The sequence below is a fragment of the Anas platyrhynchos genome, chromosome 5, assembly GCF_047663525.1.
Source record: "Anas platyrhynchos isolate ZD024472 breed Pekin duck chromosome 5, IASCAAS_PekinDuck_T2T, whole genome shotgun sequence".
NCBI lineage: Eukaryota > Metazoa > Chordata > Aves > Anseriformes > Anatidae > Anas > Anas platyrhynchos.
This window is the reverse complement of record NC_092591.1, coordinates 57110774-57138577: the sequence shown is the minus strand read 5'-3', so window position 1 is coordinate 57138577 and position 27804 is coordinate 57110774. Positions and strand designations below refer to the sequence as shown.

The 27804-nt window shown below is 34.3% G+C and overlaps 1 protein-coding gene across 4 annotated transcripts in view; it reads right to left on the bottom strand.

The window, feature by feature from the left end:
• Positions 1–501: 501 nt before the first annotated feature.
• METTL15 (methyltransferase 15, mitochondrial 12S rRNA N4-cytidine) overlaps positions 502–27804 on the bottom strand; it is a 94782-nt gene continuing 67479 nt past the window's right edge. For all 4 annotated transcript variants that reach the window (XM_027458141.3, XM_038180195.2, XM_038180194.2 and 1 more), the window contains 3 exons: positions 13664–13855; positions 11111–11289; positions 502–3295 (listed from right to left, as the gene is read on the bottom strand). In XM_027458141.3, the coding sequence (XP_027313942.3) occupies positions 2850–3295; positions 11111–11289; positions 13664–13855 (817 nt within the window). In that variant the 3' untranslated portion in view covers positions 502–2849. The remainder of the gene's footprint in view (positions 3296–11110; positions 11290–13663; positions 13856–27804) is intronic.

The following is a 27804-nucleotide window of genomic DNA, read 5'->3' as shown; positions in this document are numbered from 1 at the left end:
CTCTTGAGTAACCCATTAAATCAGATTTTTAAAATAACTTTAATATAAAGTACATTTAGAATGCACAGGAATAGTCTCATAGTTGGTTTTTGATCTTTTATTTTTTTCCCACACACTTCTGAGTCCTAATAAGAAAAGAGATATTCTAGCAATAAGCTCCGCACATACATATTGCTTGGCAACACCACCATCTTTACACAACTACTGTTTCATATTCTCTACAAATATTGAACATATTGGTCACTTCTGATCTTCCCATCACATACAATATTATGGTATTGCCACATTTTCTGTAAACATAGGCTACAGTATTTTGTTTAATTGGTTTCAGATATATGATCTTGCTTTTGATTGATTTAAAATTAATATTGCTCAGGTTTAATGGCATTTCTCAGAAATGATATATAATTTGTATCTTGATGGCATGATTTAGTTTTCATTAAGACTGTAATTTTCTACCAGATACCATCTCCTTCATACAAAAAATGTTTTTGGTTATGGTAAAAAAAAAAAAAAAAAAAAAAAAAGTTTCCTAACATGTGCAACATACCACATTAGGAAAGTTCAACGTACGTTGGAAAAAAAATGAAGGCCTAATACCCTTCACGTAACAGAACTTCACCTACTAAACAGAAATGAAATGCCTAAAGATACAAGAATACTTTGTCTAAAAATAAACAGAAGTTTTTTTTTTTTTTCTGTGAAAAAAAAAATCTGTTTTCAGTGAAGCAGAAATTAAATTCAAGGACTCTCCATATCTCAAGGCTGAAAGTGAGAAGACCCTGAGAAGAATGAAACAGATCCTGTACAGAGAAGAGCTCTGATTGATGCACTTCCATGGCTGTGCAACTCCAACCTAAAAGGATTTGCAACCTTCATCATCAAAGGTAAGGTCAGGTCTCCTACTCTTGAATCAGAAAATGAAGAAGTGCATTTACAACAACTGGTATACAGTAGTTTATCATAAGAATCTGTGTCTTTGAAATTAGATGTGGGAGGCGTGTTTTTTAAATATAGTTTTAAGCATAAGGAATTGTAATGTCTTCATATAGTTTCTGCAGATATTTACTTCTACAACTGGATGTTCTTGTCCTCACACGCGTTCCTTAACAGCACATAGCACTGCACTCTTTTAAGCGTATGGTAGAAGCATAATTTTTCCAACCTCCTATTGGAGTACATTTTAATATGGAATCTTAACTAAAAATAACTTTTGATATTTATATTTAATGCTTGAATGAAAAAATATCTATTTAAGGCAAGGTTTGTTGTCTCTACGGTGTCAGTAAATAATATTATTTGAAGTGGAATGCTGTATTTAATATTTAATAACACATATAATGAAAGCAGAGAGAATATTGAAATTTTGGAAGTGCCCATCATTCAACTGGTATTTCAGATTAGTGATCTATGTTATCATGATTTAGCTTTACCAATGAATTAAATAACAGTCAGGTATCAATATACTGTATATTATAGATGGTGAATTTAAATTTCAATTGTTTGTGTCAATATAATCCCAAACACTCCAGTGAAATAATCAACACAGAGGATGATGCTTGATGAAAATCAAGTCTGGAATGATCCAATCAGTGTTGTTTCAAAAGCTAGTGAAGTAATCATTTAGCTCAAAGTCAGAAGTTATGTTTTCTAATTCTATCAGCCAAGCTTCTGGTTCACCACAAACAAAGTCCTGCTACAGATCCGATTATCCAAATAAGGACTTTTTTTGTTTCCTTAAGAGGTAAGTCAGAGGTCAAAGAATATGAAACTTATGGTATTATCTGATCACCATTAACATACAAAAATAGCAAAACAATGGTCTTTTAAGACCTAAAGCTAAATTCAATTCATATTAACTTATATAAAAAATATATTACAAAACTAAATTACAAATTTTACTAGCTAGGATGGCATACAAATAGGAAACTGGTGGTAGTAGGCCATTTATTTTATAGGTAATTAAGTAGCACCTCTTAGTGAAATTTCATCAGGAAAGGAGAATACCACAGAAATCTCACAGCATCCTGTTTGTTGGGTTCATAGTAATTCCATCAACACACAGAAGTTCTACTGCATGGATGCACACAAGCACAGGTTGCAGGAAGAAATCCAAATTATCTAGTACAAATCTTCACGGTGCTTGCTCACTGCTTATAATGTCTAAATGCAATACAGTGACCTTTTACGTAGCTTTTTTTCCCAAGAACAATTCATTATTTAAAATCCATAAACATCAAATTACCAGGCTATCACTCAGATGTAAAGATTTACTTATTAACAAAGGTAAGAGCTCATTCATAAATTCCTGGATTAGACATTACATAATGGTATCATTTTAATTAAGACATAGCTCCTAGCTACAAACATTCTGCAACAAATCAACAGACACAGAAATTTAAATATCATGAATTCTTAGGCTAGTTTAAAAACTTACTCTAGACTAAACCAGTAATCTGACTTAGTTTTGTGAAACCAACGCCCATAAAAACACCTCTTTCTTGTCTTTCTCAATCAACAATCAGAATTTAGTCTGTTACATCAGAGTTCTGAATTTAATCTAAAGGGAATGTTTTAACTACATCAAAACCATAGTTAAAAAAAAAAACAACTTTAGTTTTTATGCTCTTTTAATAAATATGTCTTTTTGTTATAATTAGTGACACCCACTCATCTAACTTATTTTACCATTTGATATTACATCCCAATTAAAATGAAGCACAATGATAATAAAAATGTTTTCTAACACCTTTATCCATTTTATTTTTTATTTTGATATTATCTGTCCAGGTAGCCTTCTGGAAAATGAAATTTTAGGAAATTATACAATTATATAATGATAAATTGTTTTAGAGTTTAATAGCAGCTCTTAGCTTGGCTGACCTCCCTCTTGGGTTTGTTTGATTATCTTTGGCCTGAGGGGTGAGAACTTTTTTCTGTATAAAAGTCCATTTTGAGTTGGGTTTTCCATGGGGAAATTCTTGTGAGTCATCTTCTTTGGAGGAATTTTTCAGAGCTTGTCTTATCTTCTGCCATGAGCCAAGATTGTACTTTTCCGTCATGTCTATTCCATGAAGAAAACGTTTGATGATACGATCTTCTAGAGAATGAAATGAGAGGGCTACTAGGCGACCTCCAGGTTTTAGAAACTTCTCAGCTGTCTTCAGCCCTATAAAGAGCTCATGAAGCTCATCATTTACAAATATTCGCAGGCCTTGGAAAGTTTTGGTCGCAACATGTGTAGGTCTCTGAAGCAAGTCCTTTCGTGCATACAATGCTGATGCTGGAAAAGCACCTGTAATACATTTGAAAAGGTATATGTTAGCATTTTGTTGCTTCTACACTGCTAATCTGACATTAATCCACTCGTGCATGATGAATTGAAAGGAAAGCATACTTACAAACGAACCCTGAGTAGTGAGCTTCCTTCTTTAAAAGATATATTTCCTGCTTTGAATCACTTTTAAAACCCTATTAAACTGAGCTGGCTTGCAGTTGAGTGTTGTTTTTTCCTATAGGAACTGCTTCCTTGAATGCTTCACAAAGTTAAAATGCAAAATGATAGCTGTAACCAAAGCAGGGAAAAATGAAGATGGGCTAGATAAATCCTATACCTTACAGCTCAGTATAATCAATGCCAATTAATTGTTTGAGGTGATTTGTTTTATGCTTTTAAGGCAAGGAAAAAAAAAGGTGGACACAAAATTTTAACATTTGCCTTCTACATTATTATGCACTTGCAAAAATAAAATGTATGTTTTACATTCAGTTACATACAAAATACAATGTTTATCTAGTGGCAATTATCTTTCAATTAATTACTGAAAGCTTAAAAGAGATGTCTTAGTTTGGAGATAATAATTCCTGACCATTATACCTGTGTTCCTTCAAATAATCACAAAAGAACCTTGAGAAAAATAGAAAATGCAACCGATATTGTTGATTTCTCACATGTTTATATAGCACAATGTGTCAAGGTATGAGTTTTTTGAAGAAAAATCACCACCTTAAATAATTTTGACTGGTGGCACAAAATTCCCTCCTTTTCTTTCCCCAAAGTCCCTCCAAGTTATGCAAGTCTCTTTAGAGAAAGAAATTTTCATGGAAACTTCAACATAGCATTATTTTACGTATTTTGTGCTTGAATCTTCATTATCAGAGTACAGAGAAAAGAATTAGAGATTTGATGGATCAAAGGAACTAAAGTGCAAAAGCCTTACAAGATCTGTGAAACCCGAGTAAACTTGTAATCTATTATGTAAGTGAATGCAGACATTTTATAGTGGCACATAAATGGAAACAAATATTTTTTGAAAAAAGAGAACCCATTAGAGATAAGGCAATTCATCTGGTATGTGTGTATTAAAATGCCTTAATACCATGCCAGTGCTAAACTACAACATAATAAGGCAATGGGTTTGAAAGGAATGCAGTTTAAACTCAAGTAATTGATATTCTGCATAGAGAAGTAAAATAAAAGAGCATGATACCTCTGAAATAAGTTGATTAAATTCACATTTACAAAAGTGATTGAAAAAAAAATAATAGAAATACCAAAGTTCTTCCATATTTTTGCCAGTATACTGGCACAAAACATTGTATTGGTGGAATTCTTCAGAATTTTCAAGGTGAGATTTTACTTATGTCAGAAAGTATATGTTCAACATCACAAACACAAGTGATCATCACTGTTAAGCAAAGGGAGAAGCCACTAATGATACATAAAATTAAATATTTATTAACTAAGTTATTATCATGTATGCGATGCATCTAAGGTGCATTTCTGCATACTCTATTTTCCCAGCCACATTCCTTCTCCTCTGACTCTAATGACAAAAATGCCTGAATTAATTGAAAAACCTCACCATAGCTGTTTCCTTCTTACTGCTGTCTGAATCCTTCAAGACAGAAGTGGCAGCAGGATGCACTTCTCCCAATGCACATTACTGCACAGGGATGTGTGGCTTAAACTCTGCTTCACAATTAAAATAGATTTAATCTCTGGGCACTTAGCTCCTCAATCAGGTCTGGACTCTAGGAAAAGTTACATTAGCTACCTACTGTCATTTCTGTCTTTGAGACCACCATGTTTTGTAACTTATATAAATCATAAAGGGATACTTACTGATGCCCTAAGAAACCAGCTTGTACTACCTAGCAAAATATCCATTTCCATATTTTTCATATATCTAAAAACAGGCTCTGATTTGAAAATGAAATGCTTCAAACCGCCACTGACTGCTATTTATGTGTGAAGAAAATCGTCTCTTCATGCATAACATAATGGCATGCTGTGCCATTATAAACAATTTTCTTTATACACTTAACCAACACCTACAAATACAAGTAATTTGCTCAGAACAGCAGTGTTTAAAATAAGTATGTAAAGTATCAAAAGAATACCACAGGACATGCGTATTTCCATAGCATTCACTAAGTGACTAAATCTACACAGCTTCATATTCTCCTTAAGCCCTGTCTTAGGTTTCATTTAGAATCGAATTTTTCTTTAGGAGAACTTCAAGTGGACACATCAGATACTTGGGTATTGGTTGGATTCAACTACAAAAGCCAATGATTCTTGACTAAAAATGACAGTTTGTGAAAACAATACCACACGAGTCTCTTCTTCCAAGCATACGTTTTCAAATAATGAAAACATACCTCTCCCTCCTTCCCCCTTCCAAAACCAAGCCTATTGCCACCATGTTCACTCTACTGAAAATACCTGTAACTGGAATGGAAAAGCAATGTTTCCATACAAAATATTTCCTACTAACAATCTAGTGAATTAGAAAGCAGTATGGTTGTTGATTTGTTTTTTTCTCCCTCCACTTCAACTGGTATTGTTCTACCAGCTTTATGCAGAACCTCCATTCTCTTGCCACCTGCTGAAAAATTTACAGTTGTGATGTCAAGAACATCAGTTTTACACTTTCAATTTTGGACTGTTACTATCAGGAGCTGGCGTTCACCTCTCAAAGCAGATCCACAGAGTTTTTAACTTATTAAAAATTCATATTTTTGCAGCCTAAGCATTTAAGCAGCCTAAGTACTTTCTAAAAAATAACGCTGTTTTTCTGTGGATAAGATATTTCTGATATTCTAAGAGTATTCCAGCTTCCAAAAGTATCACAGATACAAATAAAGCCAACCCACAAGAGTACAGCATGAAATCTGGGTACAAAACTGACTGTGCTTATTTATTGATTGGAAGCCTAGAATGAGAACTGTTATTTAAATTTCCATGGCCAATCTCACTGGAACTTTAGTAAAATACTGAGTTTTATGTTGTATATCATGTATGTAAAGTAAACTGGAAAAGTGAGTCCTTGTAGCACACATTTATGAGAAACTCTGAAGAAAATTAAATAAAAACCCTAATATATTCTGCAAGTATAATAAAACCTTACACGCCTCAGTTGAATGTGAGAAAACAGCACAGGACATATATAATGGTACCGAATACTGGTAAAGGATACCTTACCACTGGTAAAGGATACACCAGGAAACTGGTATAGAAATTCAGACACTGCAGTTTTATGCAACCAAAAAGACTAACTAAAACCAAAATGTCTTCAAGTTCAATGGCCTATTGGTCTGTCTTTAGAGACTGCTATTAACTACTAAATGTAATTTGTGATAGGGATTTCTGTTATATGGGCCTTCATCTTTTTATTAAAGTCAGTAGATATAACCTATGTGATAGGGGTGAAAAATATTTCTACCCCACTCTTAGCCCTCTGGTATAGTTAAATAGAAACCTACTTGTGCTTACTGATGAGGCACAAAATCCAGCCCCCTCCAATTGTTGCAACAGTAAAAGAAAATCCTTCCTGGTAACAGGCTGTGCAATGTACAAAAACATATATATATAAATCTTTACGGGAAGCTTATAAAATGAATTTCATTCATAAAAACACCATGCTTCCGGCTAGATGACTGGTTTGAAATCCCAGAGAGAGAAATTATCATTTTCAGTTTTGGGATGCCCTTATGCTACTTACACTTTTAAAAATCTAATAGATTCACAAGTTAAAATGTATTGAAATTCTTAAGCTTGTGAATGAAATTAGCAACGTGCTGTGCCTGTCAATATGAACTATTAAAGTCTCCAGAGTGTACAAGAGTGGGAGAGTTTAAAAATTAATTCAGATCGTGCACCTGTTTGCAGGAATCCGTCTGTTGAATTAGCATTGCATTTAATAAGTTTCTGTGACGCAACTAATGTCCTTTTGTCTAGGCTCCCTCAGTACAGTGTTAATTCACACCCATCTGAATTTCAGGCAATATTACAAATTCCAAACTGATAATTAAAGTATATCAGTGTGGAACAATCTGAACAAGACTGACTTTAACCATTAAAATTTTTTAAACTTTTCACGATTCTTTAGTATCTCACCATCAATTCCTTTCAAGTCCAAATGACTACATAGTCTCGAAATGACCTGTTAACAGATAACATATTTCAATGCCATTGAGAAAAATTAAACTGTGAAAACAAATGAATAGATGACAAGGTATATTACCCACTAGAAGGAAAAATTGAGAAGCAGTACAGAAAAAAACAAAATTACAGTCTAAAGAATTTCACTATTTCTAACCAGTTTTCCTGCACATCCAGTTAATACTATCATTTCACAACAGAACTCAATGAGCTTCAGCAATAGCCATCAGGAAGTACTTCTTAATTGACTTCTACACATCTATTCACAGATCTTCAGTAGAGAACCACTGATCTTTAGTATTTACACAGTGTTCATCATTACAGATAGCTGCGTGAAAATTGTAAACAGTGAGTAGAGTTTGACTGAGCTACAGGAAGAGACGATATTCGCATCAGTGAATTTAAAAAAAAAAATCTTCCTTTCCCCCTGTGTAAATTGCAGGATCCACAGCTTACTCAGAGATCTCCTTATTTAAATGGCTCAAAAGCATTTTGGAAAACATTTAGAAAAAAATAAGCCAAACTTTTTTTTTTTTTTTTTTTTTTGGAGGACTTTATTCAATGGCACGGTAAATTGAGATGACTTTCAGGCTTTATGCCAAGAGTTAGAAGGAATTATTTCATTGAATTGGAACAAAAGACTTTTGTTTAACTAAGAAATCACTTGGATACCTGAGTTAGCCCTAAGGTGTTGTAGGCAATCTTGACATACTAATCTATTTATAATTTTTTCAAGCTGTACCTTAAAACTTTAACTTTCTCCAATGAAAACTTTAGAAATGTCTGAATGATCTCTAACTGTTGTAGAGCCTTTTGTTTTGCTTAGTTTTGTCATTCTTATCTCCCAATCAATTAACAGCAGCAATACACCTTCTAACTCTCTTTATTGTTGTTTCCTGGATAGCATTTCCCTTTTCCATTCCAGGCTAGTCCAAATCTAACTTGGATTCATTGGGATTCTGGTTATCAGCTGGAACTTACCACAGAAGTTTAGAGTTCTGGAAAATCTTAAGCCATATTAAACCATAAGATTTTAGAGAAATATGGATAATATGTGAATTTTCAGATACTCACATCAGCAAAGAAAAAGATACAGATATCCAGCCTCATTGGCTAGATTGTTTACATGTTTTCTAGCTATCTAGCCACAGGCAAAAGAAATGATCCTGTTCTGGAGAAAAAAATATGTTCTTATAGAGTCTGTAAAGTCTAAAATGCAAGATTTTATTTTTCTAATGAATATATATACATGTATACATATATTTTTAAGGACTTGACATTTAAGTAATAAGTCATAGAGTTTACTCTGCTTAAATCCTGAATTAGTCAGGGCTTTTTTGTTCTGTCCTACCAAGAGAATTCTGTAGCTGTGATCTCTGGCCCTGTAGCTATGACTTACCTCAATAACTTCATGGATGTAAATTTGTAGTAGAAAATATACTGATGATAAATTGAACAAAATCTATTATATTTACCAGAAATTTTCTTAACATATTATCTGTTCTAGAACTAGCAAGGATCCACCCTTGAGCTCCTTTACAGAGAAATCAGATTAAAACTGTAAGAAGTTCTACCCAAACGGGGATAAGTATAATAGTCCTAAAATTGTTTTAACTACTTGCATACTTCAAAAAAGCACACAAAATACATATTTACTGTCTTAGCAGATATATGTTGGATTCATTTTTTTTGGCATGTGTCTTATCTGATGCATTCCTGATTCACATATCAAGCTGCTCTTCAAATACATCAGAGTTTAAAGTGAGAACAAAAATCTCCTGTTGTTTTCACAGAAAGTGACCGTTAGGCGATGACTCACATGCAACCCATTAAACGTGAAGGGATCTTTGATCAATCTCTTTTTTACACTAATAATTTTATTTTTCTTGAATCCAAGCTAGTTGGCAGAATTATTTTTGAGGTTACCATACTGCTTGTTTACAGCGTAGAACACATTACATCTTTAGCATAGCAACATGGCTGCTTTAATCTCAATAATGGTATATTTTTTATCAATAGTTGTTTCAAAGAGCATGAGATACATCTGACAAAACTAAATTATTACTTCATAAAGTTGATGATAATGATCATTTTAGAAATGCAAATTCTCAGGTTTTATTAAAGACTCATATATTCTTTAATATTATTTATTCCCCACATTCATTACCCTACTACACATTTACAACAGGGGCTTATTGCAAGCAGTGTCTTCAGGTCCTGTAATCATATCAGCTAGACTTTGGGCCTGGTTTAAAGTGGACATTTTGCTCAAGTATCCTGGTTTATACAACTCAAAGCCTTTTAATTTCTTTGTGATCCTAAAGCCATTAAAAGTAAGTCCCTATTAAACTTAAGCTCTTAAGGTAGGCAATTATCTATCACTATATATCACAATTATTAGTCACTGTTCTATTAGTTATCAATAATTATATTTTTTAAATTAAAGTTACAGTTTAAGTAGAATTTAATAGAATAGTTGGAAGCACCCTACAAAGATCATCTAGTCCAACTGCTTGACCAGTTCAGTGCTAACCAAAAGTTAAGGCATATTGTTAAGGTTATTATCCAAATTCCTCTTGAATGCCGACAGGCACAGCACATTAACCACTTGACTAGGAAGCCTTTTCCAGTATTTGACCACCCTCACGATGAAGACATTTTTCCTAATGTTCAGTTTGAAGCTCCCCTGGAGCAGCTTTGCATTGTTCTTGTGCTTCCTGTTATCGATCACCAGGGAGAAGAGATCGGCACCTCCCTCTCCATTTCCTCTCCTCAGGAAGAATACACAGTTTTATGAAAACAATATAGTTTTAAAGGCTTTTATGCAGATAGGACTTGTAACACTAATCTTTACTAAATGTTAAATTCGGATAGCCATTTTAAAGGTTAAAGGAGTCAACAATTTAGGGCATTTTGTGACGAGACCCAGTCATTTTCATTTCTTGGTTAAAAATAAATAAATAAATACATAAATAAATAAATAATTAAATAAATAGATTAAAAACAGCCTTATATGTTATATTGTTAAGGCACAGTGAAAGTATCTTATTTTTTTGCTGGAAAATTTTCACTCGAGAACACAAATGTGAAGGTTCTCGATGTGAGCACAGCTCCTGTCTAACTAGATTTTGTTCAAGTTGTTTACAGTGAAGAGCAAGTAAGATGAAGTGTTTCAATAGGCGCTTCAGGCTGATCTAGTTGGCATTCACAAGGTGAAGCAAGCTACGTATTGCTTTACTTTTTGCTTCCTCATTCTTTAAGCAGAGAGATTGAATCTAATTTCATTCATAACTGGAAACTGCCATAGTACTTCCCCTCAAAATATTAAAATGTAGAAATTTAAAACAAAGAGATGCATATGACGTATCTATTTGAATGCTTATCAATAGCTGGGACAAAGAATTCCCTAGGCTGCTGTCATTCTGTGTTTCAACTTCGTTGACAAAATGATAAATCACTTCATGTAAAATCTATTATTAAGCTAATCGGTGAAATACAGTATAAGAAGTGGGATCTTATGGGGGGAAAAAAAGGAGAGCTGACATCAGAGCAGAATAGGCAGGATTAGATCCTGCATGATTTCAAGTACAAATAGATCCCTCTGGGACTTTGGGGATTAATATTTTTTCTCTCTCAGCCACTGTGAAGAATTAATGAGGGTACCTGCAACAATGCTTGCAAGCTGCTGAGTTCTGGTGATGGGATATATGCTGCGTGCCTGAACGATGGCTGAAGCGATTTTCTTGGCGTGCCTCTCCTCCCCGTATGTTCTCAGGATGGACGCAAGTGCCTGTTGATCTAAAGCATTCACAACATCAGCAGCAGTGGGCATGTCAGGGTACCTACGCACAAGAAGAGCCAATTAGTTCACTGACGTCAGTTTTCATTGACAAGAGGTGAAGCTTCATAGCATTGAGACATAAAGTCAAACACACACACTGCATACAAGTGCCTTTGAGGTTTTCAAGTAAGAGACAGCAACCCTATGAAAACAGATCTCGTTTGTACCTTTTAAATCCTATTTCTAGCAACTTTAAATAGTTTGTTCCTTAACATCAATTAAAACAGCTGAAACTTCTAAGTACAATCATAAACTATGCCTAATGAGTTGACAGGAATAAATACATGTCAGTATCACATTAAAATGGAAATGCTGTGTGACTGTTCCTATTTAGACATCTTTAGAATATAAACTTACCCCTTATGGGTTTATTTAGTCACCTTGCATTATATGTTGTTTTTTATTTGGAACTGATTTCAAAGATATTTTCTTTCACATCTCCTGCTATGAAAACAACTGCTTATGAAAATAGTTTAACTTTACTTTTCACTAAAAGATGTAAGAACTTATACCCAAACGTTGTTTTGAGAGAATTCAAATGACATAATATTGCAAATGAAAGGAACTGTTAGAATTGAAATGGTATAAGTCGTACATATTAATTTATTTTTAAATTGTGTCCTTATGCTATTGAAACAGTTCACAGAAGTGTTTCAGATCTGTGTTGTCACAGATCACAGAAGTGTTTACTAATGTGGAGAAAACATATAACCTACTTAATAAATTCTCTTCTAAAAAGGCACTAACGTGCAGAATATTTTTCAGGCATTCATTACTCTCCTGCAGTATCTTATAAAAGATAACAAAACTTAGAAATCAGAGGCAAGGAGTACCATAGCAACAACTGTAGCAGAAGGCTTTTGTTATGCCACAGGTAGCCTTTGTTCTTATATACAGTTATACATATGTATCCTCATGATGCAAATACAAGCCACAAGTTCAGACTTTGGAGATCAGAGGGCTCAATCCCAGTACGATCACGTGAGCTTTTTATACAAAACTGGAAAAAGGCAGCATCATGAAATTTGCTGTGTTAAGACTGAAATTTTAATGTGTTAAGACAATTGCTTAGAAACAGAGGCTTCCACAGTCTTCACATAGGCTCTATGTGAACAACAAAAGTCCAAATGACATTTCTTAAGACTACAGGTTCATCAAAACACAAGGCAAAGAAATGTTCATTCTCTTAGTAATGCATTATACAATTACTGCCATCATCTACAAAACACAGATCTTTGTCTTTTCACATGAAAATCGCAATGCTATATTAGGCATATATTAGGCTGTTAAAAGACGAAAACTGCTGCATAAGTAGAAAATAACATTATGCCATTGAATTTCATGCTTTTCAATGAACTCAACACCAATTCTGATCATTTAAATAGAGATTATTTATTTAACAATTGATAAATTGACAATTAAGTAAGCCTCACGTGCCTCATACACAATGTGAAAGGAAACTTCCAAGACTACTAAGGCAAGCTTGCAATACTTAACGGATTTTAATTGGCAGGTGTCATAAATGGCATTTCTGGTTGCTTTTTTGTTTTGTTTTGATTTTTTTAAAAGTTACTTTATATTCCTTTTACAGAGAAGTAACTGGGTCAGATGGCCATTGCAGAAGGGAGAGAAGTTGCTTCTTCCCTGACAGAGCAACCAAACACAGTCAAGCAGACATTCCACAAACAGAAAGTGCAGCAAAAAAGGAAAGTGATTGCAGTAAAGAATTGTCAGCCTGCAGATTACATTGTCAGAAAAACTGCAAAAATAGAAGGAAGACAACAGGCCTCAACTTAAAAAAGTCGTGGAAGGTTTCATAGGAACCATGTAGACCATACAGGTCTTGGGGCAACCCAGCCAGACATTGAAGAGAGAAACACTATATTTAACAATCTGCCTTTTGCACTCACTTCCCAATTAAGGGAAAAAGAAATTCTAATTAATATTCTTTTTTTTTAAAGCCTCCAATCTTCCTTGTGAAATTCAATATGGAAAGAGAACTAGGAAATATACCTCAAGGCTCTAGGTAACTCGGTGTCCTGTCAACATATTTGGCAGCTCTTTTTGCTCTCCACAATGTTATCAGAAATATATGTCTTACAGTAAAAACTGTCCCTGTAACTGTATACCATATACACCAAAAATGTAAAATTTTATTGATAGAGTTAAGAAAACATTATTGGTTTAATTAATTTAATCATCACTGTAACATTCGTCTTATCTAAAGAAGAAAAAGAACATAACCAGGATTTTAAGTTTAAGGCTGAAAAAAAAAAACCTTTGTGGCATAAGATATATAGTATATTTGTGCAAAATTAGACATTGTTTTATAACGGCCATTCTCTAGCTTAAAAGGAAATGACATGCACACGTACCTGTCACCATCCATCCTCATGTCCAGAGGTCCATCCTTCTGCAGGGAAAAACCTCTTTCAGGTGTATCAAATTGCATAGAAGAACAGCCAGCATCCAAGAGAACTCCATCTAGAGTCCCTGGCTCAACTCCAGATGAGATTAACAAAGCCTCTGACTGGCTAAACTGTCCTAGAAGAGCTCGAATCTGTTTCCTGTAAGAAAATCACAAATAAAAAGCCTCAATTTTAACAGTGCAGTGCTCTCCTCTTGTACAGCAGGAATTAGATAGTAATGCTCACTTGTCTCTTAAGCAATGGGACTATTCCCAAAGTAATGGTTTAGGTACATTTCACATGCCAGCATGCAGAACCATCCAACCCACTTATCAGTAGCTACTTAAGTTTGTCTTCCTTCCTGCTTAATCTCAAAGTACTCTAAATGCTCACAAGAAAATCATAGAACTGACTTCAGTTTAATTTCTCAACATGGGGGAAATCAAAGTGACATCTTCAACATTTGATGAGAATGCTCTGACCACCAGGGAATCTCCTGCTCTGGGCATGACCCTTAGTTAAGTGCAGAAAAGAAGGTACATTTCTTGGACCTACATGAAACACTGACAAGACCGAATATGACTGCCCAGCCTTGTGGTTAATGCTTATTTGCTAGGAAAAAATCCTTGGTTCTTGATGTGGGACAAACACTTGTTTTTAGGGAACATGTTGATTCAAAAATAGTTAGGCAAAATTAGGTGCACTGGATCATAAGCAGAGAAAACATTTCAGCATAGGCACCTGAACACTGGTTAGAGCAGAGCTTTATGTATGTTTTTGTGCTTTTCATTCTTTTTTCTTAACCTTTAAGGTGTTTCTTGCTTAATATTTCTGTACTGGAGAAAGTCAAAAGAAAAAATATCTCTGAGGTGCCCGTTTCTTTCTTGCAAGTGTGTCTAAGCATGTGCTTTTGATTCTGGTCTATTATAAGGTGACCTACAATTAAACCACTGCTTTACTCATACATTGTCAAAAAAAACAATTTCACAAAGATTTAAGAATGTTAACCAGTATGCTGCTGCACTTTTAATCAGTACCAGGAAAAAAAAAAAAAAGGCGAAAAAAACAAACCACCAACGCACTGACCGAATATATTTCTGCCCCTAAAAAGAAGCCACTGACTCCACATCAGAGTTTTGGTAATAGTTTGAGGACCTATTGTTCCTCAGCCCCATGGACTAGAGTTGCAATTATTATAAGGCCAGCTAAGTTAACTCATATCATTGTCAGAGTTCCATGGGTGGTAGAACGGATGGAGAGCTCAATTCTTTGCTACAAAAGAACAGCTGCCTGCATCTCTTTTGGGATGTCAACATTACTGTTATTTTGGAAAACAAACAAACAAACAAAAACAACCAACACACTTTTTCAAAAAATCAGCTTCAGTCTAATCCTTCTTTCAGGTCAGTTTAAGATCAACACAACTGGCGTTATGACAACCTAGTTGACTCCAGAGACTACTGTTTTAAGAGAGTGCATGAACAGAGAATCAGAAGTACTTCTGCACACATCCAATTGGAATAAGAATACGCTATGAAGGAAAAAAGAGAAAACATTTAGCTCAAATGAAGAAGCTATGAGCACACAACCATATGGAAGAACATTTAGGTATATAGTGGTATCCTCGTTAGAGTAGAAGGAATTAACTTAATATCGAATATCAGCTGGGAAATACCTTGAATGAATGAATTTCATGAGGGATATCATGATCACACATGCAAACGTCTGAATTGACTACTGCCCAGTACATAATTAAATTCAACTATTCAGCTGAACTAACAGTTCCTAAAAAGCACTACTATCTACTTAAAATAGTTTAATTTTCGCTAAATAGTTACAGCTCTGAGACTACATTTCCCTTCAATAAAATACAAGGAATTTTCTTGAAAATCTGCACTTTGTCCAACATAGCAGTGTTTCTAACTTTGTAACTTGAATGAAGAAATGAACTTCACAATTCTGTATGTGAGAGATGAAAACGAATGAGATCTGGAAAAAAATATAAATTGCCATTGTCTAGTTCCTCTGACAGTAGTCCATATTGGCAGCTATGAAACAGTGCTGTATTGTGCTACTAAACATTCTGAAAAATTATTTTGAACTATATTCATATAGAAATGCTAGAAATTTTATTATATTTCTTTAAAGAAATCATGCATATGTGGACTGCCAATCCTTTGTGATTAGGAAAAGGTAATTAAACGGGCATATTTGATTTAAGTTGAAATTTACGATTTGGGAGATAGATGCTTCATCTGGAAAATGTTTTAGTGTTCACAAAGAAAGACAGGAAAAAAAAAAAAAAAAGATTGACATTTTGATGTCAGCCTTCAGCTGCATGAAAATATACCCTCCTGTTTGTTATACACTTCATTTTGTATCAATAGTGGATAGAGGTCTCTTGGTTAATTTAAATCTTTACTAAAAGCAGATGCCTTTCATGAGATTATAATGACTATATTAAAACAACAAGTCAGTTCTCTGAATTCCTTTTACCTTGCGAATCCAAAGAAACAACTTTAAACACCTTGGGTATCTCAAAACATTTAATTACTCAAACCAAGTACACAGGTATGAGCAATCATTTATTACCTTATGAAAACAAAAACAGATACCAGCTCTTTTTATCCATAGGATGGTAACAATGATGATAGTAATGATAAGGACTAATCTATTAGATGATGAACATGATATTTATTTAAAGAACAGTATTTCATCAAGCAATGAGAAGCATTTATTTGAACATAATAAAGTTCTTCCCTTGTCTACCATGCCTCTGTTCAAATCATAACTGTTATGCACAATTTTTTCCAAAAATGTTTGAATTTGTCAACTCCTTCTACCTTCACATTTTTGTTCACATAGCCTGTAAGTTTTATTTCCAAAATAGCCTCAAATAAATATTCAAACAAATAAAACTGCATACCCTACTCTAAGAAGTGTTTCCTACAGTCATGGACCTTTGGCTCTCCCAAGGAATGTGGAAATTCTTTACACTTTTTTTTTTTTTGCTTTTTTCTCCAGTGGTCCGATGTTTTGTTTGTACATTAGTGGATTTATGTTCCATGACCACACTTACCTAGAGTGCAAATCTGTCCATTATCCCCTTTGTCTTAATATACTGCAAAAACAATGCTTACTGGAAATAGCAGGAAAGGTAAAATAAGGAACATCCCTAAGTATCAGATGAAAGTTCATGCTTAAGAAGCCGGATAAAAGTATGCATATCCAAACATTACAGACCAAGACTGAATCACACAATCATCTAGGTTGGAAGAGACCTCCAAGATCACTGAGTCCAACCTCTAACCTAACACTAATAAGTCCTCCACTGAACCATATCACTAAGCTCTACATCTAAACGCCTTTTAAAGACCTCTGGGGATGGTGACTCCACCACTTTCCTGGGCAGCCTATTCCAATGCCTAAGAACCCTTTCAGTAAAGAAGTTCTTCCTAATACCCAACCTAACCTCCCCTGGTGCAACTTTAGCCCATTCCCCCTTGTCCTGTCACCAGGCATGTGAATGGAGTGGGGGAGATTGCAGGTAGTCTTGGGGATACTAAAAAAAGCTGTCAAGACAAGGATCACAAAGAGAACATTTTAAGCATTGTAGGTGATCTTAGAAGGTTATGGTCTAACTAAAACCAATTGTCTCTTGCTTAAGAGAAAAATATTTAAACTTGGTACTTGAACACCACTTTACATATTCCAAGTGTTTTAGAAACGTAAAACCACTATGAAGAGCTTGTAACTCCAACGTACAAATGGAGAAATAAGATGTAAAAGGTTTAACACTGAGTGACTTGAATATATTTAGAAAGCAAAGACAATTAGATTGTGGTTTGAGGATGTAAAAAGCACACAATACTCATCATTTTTTAATATTTTTTTTTTAAGCATAATTGTAAATTTTGGTAAATTTTCAACTGTTGCCATCAAGCAGTCTTCTCAAAATATTCAGCATGCTCATTCTCCAAGAATGTAAAGGAACACTGGGGACACGTGGACAACCTAAGTCAATTTTAAAAATAATATAAAGTTATTTCATCTGCTACGTAAGTTCTTGGGGGCCCTAATGGATTTTGTTGCATAACAACCTCAAGAGCTTTCAGGTTTCTTGTACTGTTTGCAATAGTTTAAAAATAAGACACAACCTCAGGTTCAAGACCCTTTGTTCAGATCATAACACAGTATTTTATTATTATTTATACTATGACACATAGCATTGTAATTTTGACAGACGGTACTGGATTCACAGTTCTCATTTTTATTAAAGAACCAAATCAGAAAGAGAGAAGAGTTCAAAGACTAATGTATTCCAGGCTCTTTTGCTTTCAGTTAATCTCTGGCATTTTACAATGCTTCATAAAAATATTTCTTATTTCACTCAACTGAGAGGGATGTACACAGAAGAAAAAGTAAAGCATGAATATAACTTTTACAAAATAAACAGAGAAAATCTTTTCTCATATCTAGTTTCTCTGAGTTGTCACAGAGGTTGCTGTGACATCAATCACAAGTAATTTCACAGAAAACCGTGATTACGCTTTCATGGTGCTTCAGCAGTTTTTTATGTGCATATAACAATACTTGCTCTTGATCTTTCACCATTGCTACCCTTACAAATTCTACGTATGAATACACACAATGTCAGGAAGTGATGAACCCTTGCCAGCAGCAAAAGCTACCGTCTACTCAACCAGAGTAAATGGTTTCTTTGAGAGAACTGAAAATAAATAAATAAATAGACTTTTCAGCTAACTCTTGTCAATGCACATCAGTTGAGAAGACCAGTCTGGTACTTTAATTTACTAATTCCACTGAGACTGTCAGCAGGGGTACCAATTAGCACCAGCTGTCATGAGGACATTGGTACAGACCTGGTTTGATAGCATTGACTCACTTCACCTAGGTCACTCAGCAGCTGTCAGACAACTGTGAGTGACTTCTCCTCACTGCTGCTCTGAACCAGACACAGAAGCAAAAGACAAAGCACAGCATTTGTAAATACCTGGAACTTTCACCATCCCACCTAGGAATTGTTATGAGTGTTACTCTGCTTCAGTGCAACCCCCCTCTCTGTATATGTATCTCTATATTCTCTAAAAAAACTTTATACATGTATTACCTTTAGCAAATGGAAGTTGTTCATGTTTGCAAACAAAAAAAAATAGTAGTAAAAAAATTACATATAGCAACTTATAAAGGAACCTTGTCGTTACATTTCCAGCTTTATTTTATATCTATTTGAGAACTAACAGTTCAGTCTAGGTTGGGTTTTGTATTACAAAATTACAAAACCAAATCACCACCACTGATCTAACAAAGACCTGAAGATGGGAAGAAGCATGTGTGAAAAACAACTTGCATAGAACCAAGGAAGTTCATATTTTCAAATTTCAGGGAGATAATCACAATTTTGTTGTGCATGTGGTGATCACAGAAATGTTACCTATAAGTTTTCAACACTTGGTGAACATTTATGTACCATTTGCTCTGACTTAAGATTTGGGAAAACAATAAAAGATATACGTACATTGTAGAAGTTAAATGCTTCTTTCCATATACATTGAAGACATCACACAGACAAAAGCAAACAAAAACCCCTTTTATGTTAACCTGCAGAACACTCAATACCTCACACTGTCAAAACTAATACCAAGGATGATTACACTTGCTTTTCTCTTTCTTCATGTCAGTTGTCCTTCTTCCACCTCTCATACAGCCTCCTATTCAATCCATTATGAAACTAGTTATTTGCTGCTTTAAATGCTCTCCTATAGCTTCCAATAAATCTTCTGTCCTTCATACCCAACCAACAGATTCCATAAAATGATGTTATCTTGGCTACTCACGTCTCATTTAATCCAGACACCAAAAATTGTGTCTAATGTCCTCTCAGACATACCCATAAGAAATTTCAGGATGCCTGAAAACAGATTGCTCATTAATTTAAGCTTCATTTTTGCTTCTATCTAAAGTAAATAGTAATAAAAGTAATAGTATCCACTATTGTGTCCAGCAACACATTTTTAGTCAAAAATACTGCCCACTATTGAAGGAATTATAAATGCTGCTTTAATTAAAGGAAAACATAAATGTATTTAAACAAAAGCATGTCAAAAATGATTTCCATACAATACGTGAGAAATCTTACCGTAGTACACTTTCTTTTTTTTTTTTTTTTTTTTTTTTAATGAAAGATGATTATATTTAAGCCAGTCAAAATAAAATATGAAAAAGTAAGTTACTAATGAACTATGTTAATCTCTGGCTAAATTAAAGATTAAGGAAGTAATTTCTTTCAGGGCAAATGGAAAACTAATAGAATAGGACTGGTGATTATTGAAGCAATTTTCAAAACTATACGCCTCGCCAAAATTTGAGAAAAATATTTTTATGTTTCTTAAGTAACACAAAGTTTTGCTGAGTAATAGGAGAAAATTATACTATTTTATGCAATTTGCAGCTAGCCAGAGGTAAAATCTTTGTTATAAGATATGTAATTTTTTGTTATGCACGCCACCTTTATTACATAATATACGCAAAATATGCAATATGCTGTCATCTTTCAGATGTGCCAAGGAAACCAAACCATTAGAACAATTTGCCTCTCATTCATGGGACCTGACAGTTCAAAGAATAAACTATCAGCCATCAGAAGAATCATAAATCTTTCTCTAACTTTATATTGCACTACCTGTGGATTTTATTTTGAGATGTTCTTCAGATTACCATTCACATCAATCAGACAGCCTATTTTACAAGGTTCACTGGACATAATGTAAAACCAGTTGAATACCGCTATCATCATCTCAGATCTACCAAACACTCATTGTGACCCTCAGCTTTATTAACATAGACTTTAAACCTAACCAGCTTCCTTTACACTTCTGGTGCATTTTGTACTAGTCTTCATTCCCTCTCCTGTTTACCTCACATAACCTCCATGGAACACAGTGCAGCACAAATAAAGAGACAGAACATGGACTTGAAGTTAGAAACCACTGGCTGCGCAAAACAGTGAATCAGGTGGCCAAAACACCAGATGAACTTTCAAAAATGCTCAACCACCATGGTTCTACTTCCATTCCAGCACAAGTGGACAGTATAAAGCATAATTCTGAAATAAGAAAAGACTTACCATAATAATTTTAATAGCCAACAAAACCACACCAGCCCATCAGATCCAATAGGCATTTATTACATAAAACAGTCAAGCTGACTCTTATTTCAGATCTCCTGATAACTATAATTACTTTAATAATTACTGCAAGAAGATTTGATGGTCTTGCAGCATTTCTACTAGCAGTTTACACAATCACTTTTAAAGGGTGAATATTCATCTCGTTACTCAGTTCTATTTCTAAGAGCATTTTTCACTTAAACAACAACAAAAAAAAGAAGGTAGTAAAGTAACATTTGAATTAATAAATCTTATTTATTATTTCCCCATTCACTAGAACCTTAGAAAGATATTTTTATAAAACTCTCCTGGTCAGCCCCACAAACCCACACAAAAATTCATGCTTTCATTACAGACACAATACTGCTTAATTGAACCAAAACGAATTTTGCTACTGGCCTTAGAATGAAGAAAAGTTACATTTAATTCAGTTGCCAAAATCCTGCAGAACATGAAAAGAATTTCTGCATATATTCCAGAATATCCTGTATTCTGGATAGGGTGATAGGTACAAAACGACCTTACAAACATTAGAGCTGTGTAGAAACATTTTTTAGCTCATTAATATAAGAATATTTAAAACTGTAGCAAGAATAACTGTAGATACTTTTTTTTCAAAATTCATGGAATGAGCAGATCATATCAACCAGCATTCCCAGTGCTAATGCCCTATCTCAGTGAAATCTGAACCTATATTCAAGGTTTGAGGCTAGGGACAAGGGACAGAAACAGTTTTATCATTCAGCGAGGTTTACTGATCAGTTACTTACTGATCAGTTGGGATCAACTAAGGATAATGACCAAAATACCATATATTAAATGTTATGGCTTTACACAACAAGAACTTCTCTATGTTAAACAAGTTCTTCAGAAGTGTACTTTCCTTACTAGCTGCTTTGCCTCCATGCAATATTTTGGTTTGTGCTGTCTAAATATACCTTACTTTTCAGTAACTAACTGTTCTCTGCATAAAACGGATATTAATGAACAAGGCATTTTTACACAGAATATTAGATCAAGTTATTTTTTCTAGCAAAGAAAATTAAATCATTAGTGGTCAGTGCTTTCTCTTAATAACATGCTCATAATTTCAGAAATACATAGTAAACTGTTCATAAACAAAAGATTATAGAGAAAGTGCAGAACAATTGTGTAGTCAGTTTATAAGATTAAACTATGTCTATCCAGCTTCCAAGAGTATTCATTGAACAAAAGGTTTTATTTTTTGACATTTATCTGCATATAAAACATGAACTTGAAGTTAACAGGATGTACACTGATGATTTAAAAAGCAACATGCAATTAACTGTCAAAAAGGCTACTCCTACCTACACCCATGCATTCAATTGTTTTAAAACAACTCCTATTGCAATTCGATTTACATTTTGTGAGACTGTTATAAAAACAGAGACATACAGCATGTAAAAAGTATCTTTATCCTCCCTGCAGAACAAAATCATAAATGTAACTATTGTTAAATTTTCTTTAGCTAACAAAGCAAATTTACACATTTTTTTTCCACATCATAAATTCTGGCATTCATGGAGAGAGCTTGCTCAAGATTGTGCATAATTGTTGCTTTGACAGACCTGCTGCTACTGATACTTGGAATATATTTGCATAGCCTTTGCCTTGTTAACAAAATATGAGTCTAGACCTTGAGACTCCATAGTAATACTGTGACATAATAAATGGAAAAACAATCTAAGCCACAGAAGCTTTTTTTTTTTTTTTCTTAATTGTTCAGCAGCTGACAGTATTGGAGTGACCTGATAAAACCTTACAGAATTTTTTTTCTTTTGACAAACTATTTCTTTGTTTAAACCCTAGAACACTAACAGTGAATACATCTGGCATCAAGAATTTATTACAAATGAAACAAGTAACTTTTTCTTCCCACCTGTCAGTCTTACCTAAGCTATCTCATATAAAAAGCATGTCTGCATTCCTAATTGACTCCCTCCTTAAGAATTAAACTGTCTGCGCATCATCCAAGCACTTGGACAGTGAGTGTCACATCTCCTCACTATATACGCCTAATTGTGGGAAGGAGAAATATGAGGAGCATAACCCAAGAAGAATGCAAATAAGTACAGAAGTGAAGCAGGGGCATCATTCAACTGTGAATCACAGAAGTCACAATGCCTTGCTCTTCCATATTTTTGCATGTACCAGGTCTTAACCTTTTTGAGACAGGGGAACTACAATTGTGTTTAAGAATAAAAATACAATCATATGATTAAAATGCTGTCTTAAAATACAGCTTGGCAGCAGTTCATTTTCCCAGAACCTCAACCTTTTCCCCCAATTTAAGAATTTCAATTGCAGAATGTGATCATAAAAATATAACTAGTTTGTTTAGGAACTTAAGATCTTATTGCTCTGACAATAACACTTGGCTAGCATCCATGTAGAATCTTAACAACAATTCTGTGTTAAATTCTAATTCTGTTATGTCATGTAGGAAAAATCTTGTAAAAGATCTGGCAAATTCAACTAGTGCATTTCGCTAGTGACAATCTTGTCTGGCAATTGCTGTTCCATGTATTGACATATTCCCTTCACAGAAGATGCTGTATTCAAATGGACTTCCCTCTTACACAATGAAGAACCAGAAATTCTGTAAATTATCTTTTAATTGAATATAGGAAATAAGAATACCTCAGGTCTTTGGTGAAATTTCACAGTTTCAACCACTTTGTATGTACAGGAACTACATGCACAGTCTAGTTACTCACAGCTTCAGATGACTACACAAAGTCCAAAGTTGTGAGTATTTGGAGAAATACGAGAATATTCAAACTGAATGCTATTTAGTCCTGAAAGTATACATGCAATTTTAAATTACCGCTCAGTTTCTCCTTAATGGGAAAATATGTGCAGTTGAGTTTTAATTAAAAAAAATAATATGCATCATTTGTGAAACAGAAGACATACAGAGGTAAATGAAAGCAGTGTATCACCATACACCAGGTGTAACAAGGTAACTAAACAATTACACAATCAACAAAGATTTTTTAAGCAGCCAAAATTTATAGCTTAAATTTTAAAAGTACCCCAAAAAAGAACCCGATGTGGAGTTATACAAATGTGGTGGCCAGAAGCTGTTGCATAAACCCATTTATACTATCATGAAATATGATCCTTAAAAATGAAAAACCAAAGAAGTATTTTTAGTCAAGTTTCAATTAACCTAGAAATACTATAGCAACTTAATTAAATTCATTATAAGTATCCCAGTAAAGGATGACCAAGTTCACAGGGAAACAACCAAAGAGAAATGGATGAGTTGAACAGAGTAGCATGCGAAACCATGCACTGAATTGACAGAAGAGAAAGCTTGTATGAGCTGAAGCTTGTCATCTGGGCATGACCACGAGGACAAGGAATGTGAAGTTTTATTTGACCATAAAACGAACAGTAAACAGCAGTGTGAACATAACCATAAAAAGGGACACAAGAACATACAAGTCAAAAGTACCTTCACTAGAAATAGAAAAGTATTAGCTGTAAGACATCATCTGGAGTATTGAATGCCATTACGGGAGCCTTACCAAAAAGAGAGCAACTCAAAGTGGAACTGGCACAGAGAAGCTCTAATAGGACAAGTAGAATGAATGAGAGCTATGATTATAAGATGAAACTAAAAAAAAAAAAAAAACCTTTTTTGTATGCAAAACAAGTCTAGAAGGCCAAGAATAGATGTTAATATTCTCCATTGAGTATTTTAAGTGCCAGGGAGAGAAAAGAACTAATAGATATTAATCAACTATTAGTTAATTCTATTTAACTAAAATGAAATTAGGTAACTACTATAACCGGAAATTTAAAGAAAGTTTCATATCATGAAAAATTAGACTCTGGAATAGCTGGAGCACTGCATATAGAACTCCTAATTACATTTTAAGATAGAGCACAGTGAAGGAGATTAAATTATGCAATGGCCTGTAATACCAAGCAATTGGATTCATTGATCTAAGAGTCTCTCACAGCATGTTTATATTTGAACAGTTATTGTAATACTCCATTGTAAAGTTCATCCCAAAAGTGTTTAAGATTATCAGAATACATACACATCATATATTTTACATGTGTACAAACACACTCCAACATAACAATAAAGCACCCCTTAGGCATGAACTTCTCATTTTATATTTAGAGAAATGCATAAATACAACACTGACGGTGAAAAGGCTTCTTTCTATTTATTTTTCCCAATCAAAGTGATGACCAGGGATTTTTGAACAAAGCATAAAGTAGATATTGACTGGAAACTTCTATATTCTGATAATAAGCTCAAAAAGACACTGATTCCAGATAAAATGATTTTCAGTGTTTTTAAATTCAGAAAAGAAAGCAACTCCCAGAGCCCTTTGTTGCTAAAAAGGATGATTAAAACCCCAAGGTCACCCACTTCTGTTCATTATTGAAGGAAAACCTCAGTATCTATTTCTCCATAGAGAGCAATAAAATAGTTTAAAGGCATTAACTTAACATGATATAAAAAGAAAATTCTGCAACACTCAAAACCACCAACAACAAAAATAATACCCAAAAGCAAACAAAAAGGAGCACCAAAACAAAACCACCTCACTCCAGAAGTAGTTTAACTAGATTTCTTTCCAACTAGAATTAAGGAGGATTGGCTGATCTATAAAAGAACACTTGCAGCTTCAGGTTGATGGCTTCGTATTTTGCACACCGTACTTCTCTATGTTTTTAAATACATCTCCATGTATTTCATGTAGTCGCCTGTTCTCCAATTTGACTAGTTTTCTTTTGCACTACTAGCTTTACTAGAGGCTAAGATCTTAAAGGTAAAAAGATTACTGGTAATTTCCATGTGAAACAGAAAGCCCTTTGAGACTGCCAGAAAACACACAGCATGATCTTGGCAGGCTTCATAAAACAAGTACAGCCTACTTCGGTATTTATTTAAACTGAAGCTATTCAAAACTAGAATTACGTAAGAATTTGTTTCATACGCAGATGTTCAGACTGTTATGGAGAACTTTTTTCGAGGGTGTCATTGTTTTACCTGAGAACCACAGAATCTGAGAGCGATATGTCAGAAGAGACCTCCAGATGCCATCTAGTCCAAACCCCTGCTCAAAGCAGTCTAATCAGATAGGATTGCTTAAGGACATGTCCACTTGAGCCTTGAACACCACCAAATACAGAGATTCCACAACCTCTTCGGGCAACTTGCTCCAGTACTGCCAACCTTATGGCATTTTTTTCCCTAATAACTAATGGGAATTTCCTGCCTTTTAACTTGTGTCCCAGAAACTCTAAAGGACTCCAGCTACATGGTGGCCCTTCAGGCAGGTGAAAAGATTTAATGCATATTGTGCATAAAGTTGGTAAAGGAACTTAAATTATTTAAGTCTTCGAGAACACTATAGATCACTGATCCTGTTTTGTGAATATTTCTCTCAGATATTTAAAGATAAACTCAGAATTAAGCTAAAGCAATGTTTAGCATCTTTATTCCTATTATAAAGTAAGTGTAGTTTGACACATCCTCTGGAATACTAACTGTTAGCAATGTTTTGTACACAGCTGAAAAGCTAGTCCTGAATCATTTACATGTATCTTTCAAGCAGGTTCTTTTTCCATATCTGTGTACTAAGTAATAGAAGAGTTTTTGGTTTTTGATGTGGAATTCTTGTCAGGATATTGCTCATCATTACCTGAGGACATGAAAATATTAAGAATCAAACTGTACAAGGTCTTACAACCTGTATTTTTGCGTATTCTCAAAATAACTGAATTTTACTTACATGGTTTATCTTTGGAAGTTTCAGTAAATGGAGTTTCATTGCTCTCCATGTGCTACAATACTCTTTTAGCGAAAAATTTGTTACCAGATAGCACAATTCCCACTGGGGAAAAAAAAAAAAAACTTTCATTTTTGATATTATACAAATATATTTCTGTTCCTGTTCACAAGTCGAGCTACTGACTCCAATATAACTACAAATACTTGCACTTCAAGGGAAAAAATACACACACACAACTTTCTTTTTTTTTTTTTTTTTTTTTTGAATAAATTTACCTGTGCCTTGGCAAAACCATGGGTAATCCATTATGTTCTTTAAAAGACACTAGATGGCTCCACTGGTGTTCCTACAGTGTGCTCTGGTACTATTCCAAATATCCCTTAGGAAATGCTGAATACCTTACTATTTTGTTTCTGCAGTATAATCTATTACTTATTCTCCCCTGAGAGAATACCGTAACATTAAGTACAGCTCCATTTGAAAAACTTCCACAAAAGAAACTTAAAAGACACAGTATTTCCAGTAATGAAACATCAAAGGAAACTAAATAAATTTTAAGCGAATCATCAAGCAGATTTCTTGAACATTAGGACAAGCATACCTGTGATTTTACTCTACAAAAGTCATAAACTTGGCATTGTAAATTCCATCCCCACCACATATGTTCTGCAATATCAATGACTTGTGTTATATTTACATTATGGATATTAGATTTGTTATGAAGCTTATAGTTTCATTTAATTTATAGAAGTACCCCCAAGCAATCTAGAAGCTATTGTTCTGTCTTACAAAAGATTATAAAAAATGTTGCCCAAAGAATTTCCTCTACAAGGCCGACTGCTCAGCATTCATGTATGTGGACAGGCTTTGTACATAAAGCGGTGCTGATGCCATGCTGCTTTTGTCCATAAAACCAATGAGTTATCTGAAAGATGGATTAATAACATATCACTATGAAAGGTGCTGTCTTGTGAAATGCAGCTAGGAGGAAATTCTTCACTCAGAAAGCGGTGAGGCACTGCCCAGAGACAGGTTGCCCAGAGAAGCTGTGGATGCCCCATCCCTGGAGGTGTTCAAAACCACATTGGACAAGGCCCTGGGCAACCTGATCCAGTGGGTGGCATCCCTGGGGGTTG